Source organism: Pseudopipra pipra, chromosome 12 (assembly GCF_036250125.1).
Source record: "Pseudopipra pipra isolate bDixPip1 chromosome 12, bDixPip1.hap1, whole genome shotgun sequence".
Lineage (NCBI taxonomy): Eukaryota > Metazoa > Chordata > Aves > Passeriformes > Pipridae > Pseudopipra > Pseudopipra pipra.
Window position 1 is genome coordinate 21504097 of NC_087560.1, and position 11940 is coordinate 21516036.

General features: G+C 40.0%; 1 protein-coding gene across 1 annotated transcript in view; it reads left to right on the forward strand.

The window, feature by feature from the left end:
• The window catches only part of IQGAP1 (IQ motif containing GTPase activating protein 1), a 56018-nt gene that overhangs the window by 11948 nt on the left and 32130 nt on the right, over positions 1-11940 (forward strand). The window contains exons 3-13 of the mRNA XM_064669456.1: positions 2144-2300; positions 2669-2746; positions 4370-4446; positions 5809-5876; positions 6813-6926; positions 7316-7494; positions 8170-8260; positions 8759-8922; positions 10039-10123; positions 11178-11341; positions 11711-11871. Coding sequence (XP_064525526.1) covers positions 2144-2300; positions 2669-2746; positions 4370-4446; positions 5809-5876; positions 6813-6926; positions 7316-7494; positions 8170-8260; positions 8759-8922; positions 10039-10123; positions 11178-11341; positions 11711-11871 — 1338 coding nt within the window. The remainder of the gene's footprint in view (positions 1-2143; positions 2301-2668; positions 2747-4369; positions 4447-5808; positions 5877-6812; positions 6927-7315; positions 7495-8169; positions 8261-8758; positions 8923-10038; positions 10124-11177; positions 11342-11710; positions 11872-11940) is intronic.

The window sequence follows — 11940 nt, forward strand, 5'->3', positions numbered from 1 at the left end:
AAATGTTTTCTGCAAACATAGCTTTGTCCTCTGGCCTGGCAAATGGTTAAGCAGTGCTACACCAAGGGGGAGCGTTATTGTATGTAAATTGCTCTAGTTTTGTACTTATATTAACACCCATTTAGGAACCTGTTGAAACAGATATGAGTACATTGAGACAGCTTATGTTCTAATTATGGGCTATTTATCTTATCGAAATGCTTAAACAGAACTCACTGTCTCTGTATCCTTCTGTAAGGCATTAATTTAATGGTTTGGTCACATGTCACTCCTACTTCCATTTGAGGTCTTCTAGTCTGAACAAAGTGGGTGGTGGGGGTTTTTTTGTTTGTTTTCCCAGTAAGGTAGTTGGGAAGGTACTATGAAAGCTGTTAATATGATTAAGACTCTTCCAGGGTTTGAGTAGCTCTGTGTCCTCTTAGGAGTCTTTGGTTATAATGGTCTGTGATATGCCAGTGACAGTGTCTTTTGGGTAATGGTGCGGAATTTTTAAACTTATGTTATACTTTCTCTCTATCACATATTCAGTTGCTTATCTGCATTTTTCTAGCACTTCATGTTCAAAAGCAACTAAGTTTTTTGAGAGGAAAGCAGCAAAACCTGGGAAAATAGTAGTTTTCAGAAGAATGAGGGTTTTTTGTAGCTTATATGGAGAAGTTGGCCAGGTGTTCCCAGAACCTTTTTCTTCCTGATAAACGCTACTCCTTCTTGCTTTTTTGGGTCCTGCTTTGGGTTGCAAGCTGCTTTTCTTGGGCTCACGCTGCAGTCTGTAGTGTAATCATGTCTCCTTTGGGATTTAAAGTGCTTTGTTTTCAAGCAGGATTGTTTACTTGCCTGTGTTTCAGATCAGTCCCAGTGATGTGGGCTTATCATCCCCATGAGCCAAATTATTAACTTCATTTGTGTTACACTGTCAGCTCTGTTTTATAGTACGGACTGTTGCTGTTCTGGGCCACTATTGTCTTGAAAGCCGCTTTTCTGTGATCTTAATTGATCCAAGGCTCATCTGCCCTGTAAGAGCTTTAGAGTTCAGCTGCAAGTGAGGCATCATCTAAGTAAAACGCTTTAGAAAGTGGCCTATGGTTGTGCAGCTCCCTTTTTTACAGAACACAGCAGCCAGGGAGCAGGTCATCTTTAGAAGAAACTGTAGCTGAGCTTGCAGTATACAGCCTCCAATAGCTTGTACAGAAGAAATATCAATGTGCGCCTCTGTTTTGAGGACAGTGATTTTTCAAATTATTTGCTGTATTCTTTTTTTTTTTTTCATGAGGATCCGTGACACCATAAATGAGATGGAAGGCAAGAAGATAAAGGAAAATGAGTTGTTATGAGGAGAGGAATGCCTGTTCCATTTTTTTCCCTGTTTTTGAAATGTATAATAGAGTGGGAGAAAATACATAGAAAGATACACTTGATGACAACATCAGCAAACTGAAAGAGTGTAGGTTTAGATTAGATATTAGGAAAAAAATTCTTTACTGTGAGGGGGGTTAGGCACTGGAACAGGTTGCCTAGAGAAGCCCCATCCCTAGAAGTGGTCAAGGCGAGGCTGGGTGGAGCTCTGAGTAATCTAGTCTAAGGGAAGGTGTCCCTGCCTGTGGTAGGGGGTGGAATGAGATGAGCTTTAAGGTCCTGTCCCGTCCAAACCGTTCTTTGATTCTGTGAACACTGTAGGGCTTCTCTGTGACATCAGTTAAAAGAGCTTGAGTAAGTGGCACAAAGTCATGAAATAACTAGGAAATACTTAATGAGAGTAAAGAAATGCTTGTGAGATAAGCCTGTACTCATGAGGAAGGTTTAAGTTAGTTAAAAGGACAGGATGGCTGCTATGTCTAGACCAGTACCAACTAAATCATGGGCTGGAGGAGAAACATGAAGATGAGATTGTGTCTTAATTACTTTTGAAACTCTGGCTGATGGACTCCGTACTTCTCATTAATATTTTGTTTGAAGTGTTACTGACTAGCATTTTAACGACAGAGATTCTGTGGTAGTGTTATATCCATTTTCAACCCTTATTGTTAAATGAATAGTATGCTTGAGTATGACAGCAGTAGCAGCATGAAGCTTGTTTAGCATGGGGTTGTGTTCACAAATTGGAAATACACTCGTGTGACCAGCTTTGTTGTTGTTGCACTTCCAGATGGATGGAGGCCTGTTTGAATGAGGAGCTGCCTGCCACAACAGAGCTGGAAGAAGGATTGAGAAATGGAGTCTACCTGGCCAAACTTGGAAACTTTTTCTCCCCTAAGGTGGTTTCTGTGAAAAAAATCTATGATAGGGAACAGACTAGATATAAGGTGAGTGCTGTTGACTGTGGATACTTCTTTAGACAGACATCTAAAACAGGAATATGTACACATGGAGGTAGTATGAGAAAATAAGCAGAAAGTTAGTTTATATTAGTCTTACCTTAAAAACTCTGCTTTCACTCTAGAATAATGATTAAGTGAGGGACTAGGTGGACTCTTAGCTTTGTATCTAAGCTTGCACTTAGGTGAAATAATTTGTCGTAAACAGTCAATATAAGTGTGTATAGAAGACTTCTGACTTCTGTAAAAGTGCTGTTTTCACCATCAGTCTTAATGAGCCTCCCTGCTGTTCTTGGCAGCTGTGATATTTTGTTTCTTACTGCTCTCCCTCTTGTTTCTGCCTGTTTTTATTTCAGGCAACTGGTCTCCACTTCCGACACACAGACAATGTAATCCAGTGGCTGAATGCCATGTCTGAGATTGGTCTCCCCAAGGTAACTTCTATGTTGTACGTGCAAATAAATAAATAATCTCAGAAAAGCTTTGTGTTCTGTGGAAGCATTTGCTGTTGTACAAAAATCAGCACACTCAATCTAGTTAATTCTAGATTTATGTCCCTGTAGAAACTCTCTCCTAAAACTTGCTGGAAGATTTCATTCTGCTATGTGTGTGAGAACAATTAGGAGTAAAATAATTAATCCTTCTGTACTATATCCTTATTATTACTAATCTTGCATGACATCTGCATTACATTGTTCTTGCCTTGCATTCTTTTGAACAGTATCTGAGCTACAGTTTGATTGTGGAAGTTTTTTTAGAAATCTATGCTAAAAATAGGAGCACAACAGAAAATACTATATTCTTCATTTTTTCAGATTTCCCTGTGAAATTTTCATATCAAGTTGAAATGTTCCTGGTGTAGCTTGATCAAATATGAATTGTTGGCTTGACTAGAGAAATGGCTAGATAAACTTCCCTGAGCTAATAAACACAGTCGCCTGAAAATGTATATGGAACTGTGGTAGTGTTTGGCTTATAGCCAAGGTTTTTTGTAAGCCATGTTATGCTTAGTCTCACCAAAACCAGCATTGCGCAGTTTAATCTGGTGTATGTTTTCTTTGCATATGTGCTTGAAAATTAAACACTTCGTTTTTGGCAAAGTTTCTTAAATAACTTGTGATTAACTGGTTGAGCCTTCATGGGATTTATGATGATCTTACAGAAACGCATTTGGGATTAGGAAATACTGAAATATGCTGTTAGGGTGGTTAGGTGAAAATAAACGAGGAGGAGTTAGAGAGATGTTAAGTGCCAGGTATGAGGTAAGAGTATCAGAGGTAAGTGGATTTTGGATCGAAATAAATGTGTGAGAAGATGTTAAAGAAACTGTGCTGGGGTCCAGTACATTTACAAAAATTACCATTGCTTTAAGTATTTTCCCATGCAGAAGAGCCAGGGAACTGATGCTGTGGAATTGAGGGTCCTCTAGTTGCTCGTCTTTACAGAAAGAGCAGTGCTATTTTGTGCTCATAGGCAACAGCGAGGAACCTTCCAATAGCTAGAAAATAATGTATCTTTTCAGTACTTCTGAATTAATTGCGACTTCCAGTATTAACCCCTTTTGTTAAACTTTGAAGACGTTTGTGTTTGAGACCATCTGAAAGCTTTTGGGTCCAGGTAACTGAAAATGTAGTATGCAGAGCACCTCAGTGCTGGTCTGCATTTCCTTTTGAAACTATCTCTTCTCTTGCTTTTCAATCCCATTTAATCCAAACAAAATCCTCTTTTCTCTTTTCTGCTGTAATTATTTTTTTCATCTCTTGGCTTTCACCAAAGTCACGACCCAGTATCTTGGTGCACACGCAGAAGAAAGGGTCTACCTATTCACATGTGTAGAACTTGGCAGGAAAAGGGGAGCTCTGTTTTGGGTGTGGGTGTTAGAAACAAAAGGCAGGATTGGCACTTCAGGTAGGAGAAACATTGGTCCAGGGCAGAGAAGCTTGAAGAGTTTTGTTTCGTGGGCTGTTTCATTACTGTAGTGCAGAAGAATTGGACTGATATGATTTGGCTATATAGAGTGAATATCATTCAGGCTGCTAACCTTGTTTTGTCTTTAGATATTCTACCCAGAAACTACAGATATCTATGATCGCAAGAACATGCCACGCTGTATCTATTGTATTCATGCACTCAGGTAAGGCATACCTTACCAGACAGAAAATCTGATTGCTTCTGAACTCTTTCTGCAAAGCTGAAAGGTGAGAGGAGAGAGAGCTGAACTGAAGGCTAGATGAGGGCAAATTTTCTAACAGAACAATGTTGCCAGGTGAGAGCAAAGATCCATGAAGCCAGTATTTTGTCTTGGGCAGTGGCTAAATGAGATGCCGAAGGAAAAAGAATCAGTCAAGTATGTTGTGACTTCTACCTTTCCATTCCAGTTCTCACCCTCTCACCCCTCTCAGTTAGAGCTAGACATTCTTTAACCAAGAAGACAGTGAGGCACTGGCACAGGTTGCCAGAGGAGCTGTGGCTGCCTCGTCCTGAAAGTGTTCAAGGCCAGGTTGGATAGAGTTTGGAGCAACCTGGGATAGTGGAAGGTGTCCCTGCCCATGGCAGGGGGCTGGGTTGGAATTAGATGATCTCTAAGGTCCCTTGCAACCCAAGCCTTTATGTGATTCTGTGATCGTGCTGAGCTGGCGTGACAGGCAAAACTAGAGGAGTTGCTTCACTTTTCTCAGTCCCATCTGTACTTAGCTGTATGGATTCATCCCTTCTTTGTAACAGTTACGTTTCTTGTGAGGCCTAGGTGAATACATTAACCCCATTTTAATAAGCCAAATCAGCTTAGTGAATACTTCCCCCCTACTCGCTATTGATGAGACCACACCTGCAATCCTGTGTCCAGTTCTGGGCTCCCCAGCATAAGAGGGACAGGAGCATGCTGGAGAGAGTTGAAAGAAGGATCGCCTTCAGGAAAGGCTGGGAGAGTTGGGGCTATTCAGTGTAGATAACAGATGGGGCCGTGGCAGTCTCAGTAATGTGTGCAGCTATCTGAAGGGAGGATGCAAAAATGTGAAGCCAGGCTCTTCTTGATGATGTCCCATGATATGACAAGAGGCAGCTGGTACAATCTGAACCACAGAAGAGTTCCTCTCAACATCAGGAAACACTTTGTTTACTGTGAGGGTGACCAAGGAGGGGCACAAATTGCCCTGGAATGTTTGGGGGTCTCCACCGCTGGCAATACTCAAAAGCCATCTGGACATGATCCTGGGGAACTTGATCCAACGTGACCTGGTTTGAAAAGGGAGCTCGAACAAGACAAACTTGAGAGTACCTTTCTGGCCTAAACCATTCTGTAATTCCCTGAAGACTTCAGAGCGGTGGGCCAGTTATGTTCAGCTGAGGGGGGAAGAGGGGAGTCAACTCACCCACTTGATGATTATCAGCTGTTACATTGGCTTACTTGTCCTTGAATCTGTTCTAAAATTGTATCATTGTCAGAACCACACAGAAAAATTACTAGTTCTAATTATGTGCTTATTTTCTTTTCTAGCCTGTACCTTTTCAAACTGGGTCTTGCCCCCCAGATTCAGGATTTATATGGCAAGGTAGACTTCACAGGTAAAAAAAAACAAACAAAAAAACCCCAACACTCCTGTGCTGCCTTTATCTCATACCCTACTAGATCAGTTGTTAAACTGATTGCTACTGTTGATACCCTAAATGCAAATTAAATTAAACATTAATGGCTATGAGGACTTCTAGTAATTTAGGAAGAAGGTTTGATTTGGATGCTTCTGAGCCAGGCAACTATAGCCATCAGTTCACTAATCACTACTTTTGCAAATAACAATGTCATAACTTTTTTTGTTGTAACAATGTCACTGTTGTAAGATGCTTTAGCCTTGCATCCATCCTCTTGGGAGTTTTCAGTTTTGAACTTGATAAGCAGTTCTGACCTCCTGTGACAGTTTAAACTAGAGGTGCCATCAGCTGAAGAAGCATTTGCCAGCTGATCGGCTGCAGGAGATGCCAGCACAAAGTCTCATGTTCACATGCCTCTTCAAGGTTTCACTTCCTTAATTTTTGCAAAAGTGTCAAATTCTGTGTCTTGCATTAGTGACGTTCTTGCCTGAGGGCATGCATCAGATTTAAAAGGTATATAAACTTTATTTCCTAGCGTATCTTGGTACCCTCCGTTCACTTTTCTCAGTGTAGTCTCTCTGTGGGGAAAAAGAAAATCCTAAACTACTGCCTGTGCGTTTTCCTGCTGGCAACCACAGTTGAGATACCTCAGAGTCTTGTGTTGTTTTCTAGTGAGAAAGACTACAGAATATTCCCATATGAGTCTCTGGGAAAAAATGTAGATTTTAGGAAAGTGTGCAAAGTGTCTTACTAGTTTTCATTTATTTGTTTCACTTACTGAATGATATTCAAAGTATTATTTAAATGGTAATTGCAGTCTATTGTAGTTATCTTAATTTTTTTTAGCAGCAAATAGTATAGCAGTGCTAATGTATTTAAGCCTGTGTAACACTGTTTTAATGTATATTTCAGAGGAGGAAATCAGTAATATGAGACTTGAACTGGAGAAGTATGGTATTCAGATGCCTGCCTTCAGCAAGATTGGAGGAATTCTAGCAAATGAACTTTCTGTGGATGAAGCAGCATGTAAGGAAAAATAGTGTTTTGTTTGATTATTCAAATCAGCAGATCAATTAAGTGTTGGTTTTAATGCCCTCTGTTTTAAGTCTAGTACAGTCCTTTTGATAGGCCTTTTGGAAGACTGGGAAGATGTTTTTGTTCTTTCTCTTCTGTATTTTTTTTTCTTCTTTCTGGAACATGATTCAACTACTTAAAGTATCATAACTAGAAAGCAGGCTGCTTTCTGGTTTTTTTTCCGGAACACAAAGCCATGATGAAATGAGAGGTACTTTGTTAATTCTTTTGCTTTCCAGTTAGTTTCCAGATAATTCTTCTGCTCTTTTCAAATAAGTTCTCGATTTTTAACAAAGCTGATTTGTTTGGTACTAACTGGCAGACTGTGACTTGTTTTTCAGTACATGCTGCTGTCATTGCCATTAATGAAGCAATTGACCATCAGGTTCCAGCTGACACTCTTATGGCAATGAAGAACCCTAATGCCATGCTAATAAATCTCGATGATCAACTGGAATCCACTTACCAAGACACACTCTACAGAGCAAAGCAAGACAAGATGGAGAATGCTAAAAATAGGGTAGCTCAGTTCTTCTTTCAAGCCGTCTATTTGCATGCATTGCTATTTTGTATTGCAGTGTAAAATGGGGGGAATTCACAGAATGTGTGTTATGGTCCTGTATGTATAGTGTTAGGTGGACTTACTCCTGGTGGTATTCTAGTATGTTCCCCAGTAACCTGTCTTCTTATTATAGGAGACAGGCAGCAGTTGGCTGTGTTAGTTTGTTTAGCTGTCTGAAATATGGGCCGCATGGATACAGATTTCATTTAATCCTTTTTATGCTGGGGATGCATCCCTCTGTTTTCACACAGTATAGATGTGTTTTCCTAACAAAGAAATGAGCAAAATTGACTGATGCTCTTGGAAGTGAACCATGTTGTTTTAGAACACTGTATAATGCAAGCCTAGCTCTGTATACTGCTTTCCATGTTCTGGAGCTCTCCTTTGTGTTCATATAGAGGCATAACATTGAAATAAGGTGTTTCTGGCCTGTTTGTATCGGAGTTTGACTATAGTTACTTTAGATGTGTTTACATATAGGGCTTTTTTTTGGAAGCGTAGAGGTAGCCTGTCTGTGACCTATCACAAGCTCTATATAGGTAAATAGTTTTCCTCCCTGACTTTTTCAATTAGAAGATCTGTGAGGGCAACGGGAGCTGTAGAAGCACTGATTAGTTTTTATTTCATCTTCAGATTGCCTCAGAAAGTTCAGATAGAGAGAGAGATGTGTATGAAGAACTTCTGACTCAAGCTGAGATTCAGGGAAACATCAATAAAGTGAACAGTAGGTATCACGTTAAAGTAATAGTCTTAATTAAAATAGTACTTCAAAACGATATCTGTGCTCCTCTTTTTCTGTAATGCTGACCAAATTTAAAGGCAGCTCCCCTGTTTTTGTGGGATACTTTGTTTTTTTTTTTTGTTTGGTTGTGTGGTTGGTTTTGGTTTTGGTTTTTTTTGGGGGGGAGAGGGTTTGGTTTTACTCATTATTAGTACATAGTTGTAAGCTTAATTTACTCTGATTTCTGTTACCCTTCCTTTTGGAAATGGATTATCCATGTTGCTGGCCCCTCCAGTTCTTCATCTTGAATAATGCATGCTATTTCCAACCATCAGACCGTTTATCAAGTACTGCTTCATAATTGACTCTAGAAGTCTTCCATTTGATACCTAGCTTGCTATCTTATCAGGTCTAAGGGTATTTCTTTCTGAGCAGTAGGTTACATAAACCACGGGACTTCCTCATTTCACGTTTCTCTCAAAACTCTTTTACTGTTGCTAGCACATGCAGCCTTATCAAAGATTGACCTAGCTTTGGAACGAGGAGATGCATTAGCACTGTATGAAGCTTTGGCAACACCAGCCCTGGGACTCCGAGGATTGCTACGAGAAAATTGTGACTGGTATTTCAAGCAGTTTTTGAGTGATAGGCAACAGAAAAAGGAGGTATGGAAAAGTGTAGATTACCCTGATTCGTTAAGTTTTTGCCTGCCTCTGCCTTTCTGTACCACTGTACCACTGTGTACTAATCACTTGCTATATACCTGCATTGCAGTTTAGTGTTGGTTAGAAAAAATTAGTGCTGAGAGATGGAAGCATTCAGTAAGCATATCTGCCATTTAGGTTTTATGTCTGCATGTGAAAGGCCAATATGATGTTTGTATGTGTGTGTATATATAACTAAAATACTTTGACCAAACCTTAAAATACTAACTTGTGTGTGTATAAAACTGTTATAATTAAGGTGTGTCCTCCCTCATTTTACTATTGTCAGTGTCCAAATAATGTGGATATTTGTGTTTTGTAAACACCTATCAGATAAGCATAAGCTACTTTCACTGTGGAGAATATGACCATACACCACTTGTAGGCGTGGCGCTTAGGGACATGACTTAGTGGTGGACTTGGCAGTGTTAGGTGTACAGTTGGACTCAATGATTTTAGGGGTCTTTTCCAACCTAAATGATTTTATGATTCTGCCCAAGTTATTCAAGCCCTCTTGCTCCCTGGTGACTCCGTCTCACGTTCTTTTTGTACTTCTGTGGTACCATATAATCCAAGAAGCATGTATGTGTGCTTCCAAGCATGTATGTATGCAGCCAAAGCTGCGTGTTGTCCATTTTGATGTCTTGCTAACTCTTTAGTTGCTCAGAGGTAAAACACAACATTAGTTAACAGGTCTCTTCATGGCAAACTACACAAATTTCACATCAGCATGCAGCTCATGTATGGGGAGTCTTTTCCCACAAAATATGACCTTTGTTTTAAATATTTTATAATTTTGGAAGCTGGGTCTTGCTTTTAATTGTTATGTTCATGAGACTGCACTTCTAATATAAGAGGAGTCAGGTTGTACACATATGGTCTTTCAGCATCTTAATTGAGAATCTGGAGAGTAATTTCTGGCTTCCTAGCATTCTGGCATTCCTGGCATTCTTTGTTTGCAGAAGCTATATTGCATTAGAATATTTTAAGTTAAAGCAGAGTATTTTTATTGAGGTATTTGAAGTGAATAAGGTGACATCATTTCAACCTCATGGTTTATATTTCTTTTTTCTTTAGGCTGGCCTTACAGGTCCTCTGCAGAAGGAAGAGTTGCAGTTGGGAGTGGATGCTGCTAACAGGGCAGCACAACAGTACCAGCAAAGTGAGGATCATCAGGAATTATTGCAGCAAAGTGACCATGGGTGTGATCAAAAGAATGAGACAGCACAGTATTTGGGTCTATTATGAGTGGTCAATACAAATGTTCTTTAAGTACTTTACAGCTGCTAAGAACATTAGAGAGATGGTTGCCCTAATGATTTGTAGTATCTTTTATCCAGCCGTTATAATGTGGCTGGAGATAACAGCATATAATTTGAAATATAAAAAACATGGAATTTTTGCTTCCATCTTAAATAACCGCTTTTTAGAGAATGCTTGCATGAATTTTTGTGCTGCGGATCAGTGAAGAAAATCTGGATTGCTCCAAGAGGTGTGAAAGCTAGATTATGTGCTGACCATTCACATAAATCTTCCTTGATTTGAGCTGCAGAACCTTCAACTTGTTTCTGAATATCAGGATGCAAAGAAAATGCAGATCATGATGGCTGACTTATTTTTGATTGATGCTTCTGGGACCATGCAGCACTCTGGCTGTGCAGGAGCAATTCAATCTGTGATAGGTAGAAAGGACTCTACTAGAGATTTGAGGAGAGAGGGTTTAGAATACAAGGGGAAAATAGTGAATGCTGAATTAAGTAGCTGGCTGCCTTTGAAGTACCTTACTTGTTCAGCATGGAGGTCTGTGTTTGTTTACCTACTGTGCCATTTGAAGTTAGACAGGGTGTACCCACTATGGAGTGCCTCTTACTGCCTTGATCAGGGTAGATGTGAACAGGAAGAGAAAGTTGGTACTATTCACTCATCCAAAAATCTGCAATGGGGCTTCTTACTATCGTAGTACTGAAATGGTAAAACAGTCCTTTGATAACCAGACAAAAAGGTGAACAAGTGTTAAACGTGAGCGTTGTGTATTTAATTGTCTTCAGTAACAGAAGACTAACCAGGGATTAATGGATCAGAAAGCTTGACTCTTTCTCCACAGTTAGGGGTATTATTCTTTTTCTAGTTAAGTATCTGAGTAGGATGAAAATGCTGTTACTGTGGGGGTCTGAACTGTCTCCCTGCCTTATTCTGTATGTTCTTTGAACTTCTAGAACTGGCAGCAGTAGCCAGAATTAATTCAGCAATTCGAATGGGTGATGCTGAGAAGACTGTGGCAGAAATGATGAATCCAGAGGCCCAGTTACCAGAGGTCTATGCATTTGCTGCAGATCTTTACCAAAGGGAGCTGGCTACCTTACAGCAGCAGAGCCCTGAAGTAAGTATCACCTTCTCTTTATTTCTGGAAGTTGGCATGGGTCACCGGGTGTACCTTGTCTGTTCTGTTAAATGCATTCTCTGGAACAAACTTGTCTTGAGTCTTCATGGAACTGCTTTGGTGTTCAGTCTGTTCTGATGTGGCTTAATCCCTAAATCTTGAGCTACTTGGCCCTGTAAGGTTCTGCTTTAATCTCTTACTTGGTGTTCTAGCTTTGTTTACGATACTCACCTTTCTACTTCATTGTCATAAAGGTTGTCCCTTTGCTTTGTAACATGTCTGTTTTGACAGCTACTCTGTTGTTTTCTATTTGCGGCAATAGTTTGTATAGGGCACAGAGAATTAATTTGCTGTCCTCTTTGTGTGCAGGGTAACCTCACCCATCCAGAACTGTCTGTTGCTGTTGAGATGCTGTCATCTGTGGCCCTGATTAATAGGGCTTTGGATTCAAGGGATGTGAATACAGTGTGGAAACAACTGAGCAGTCCTGTCACAGGGCTTACAAACATTGAGGATGAGAACTCACAGAGGTGGATATTTCAAGGAATCATATCTGTTCTTGATGTTGCTTATATTCTGTGACTTCATGAATTTTTTTT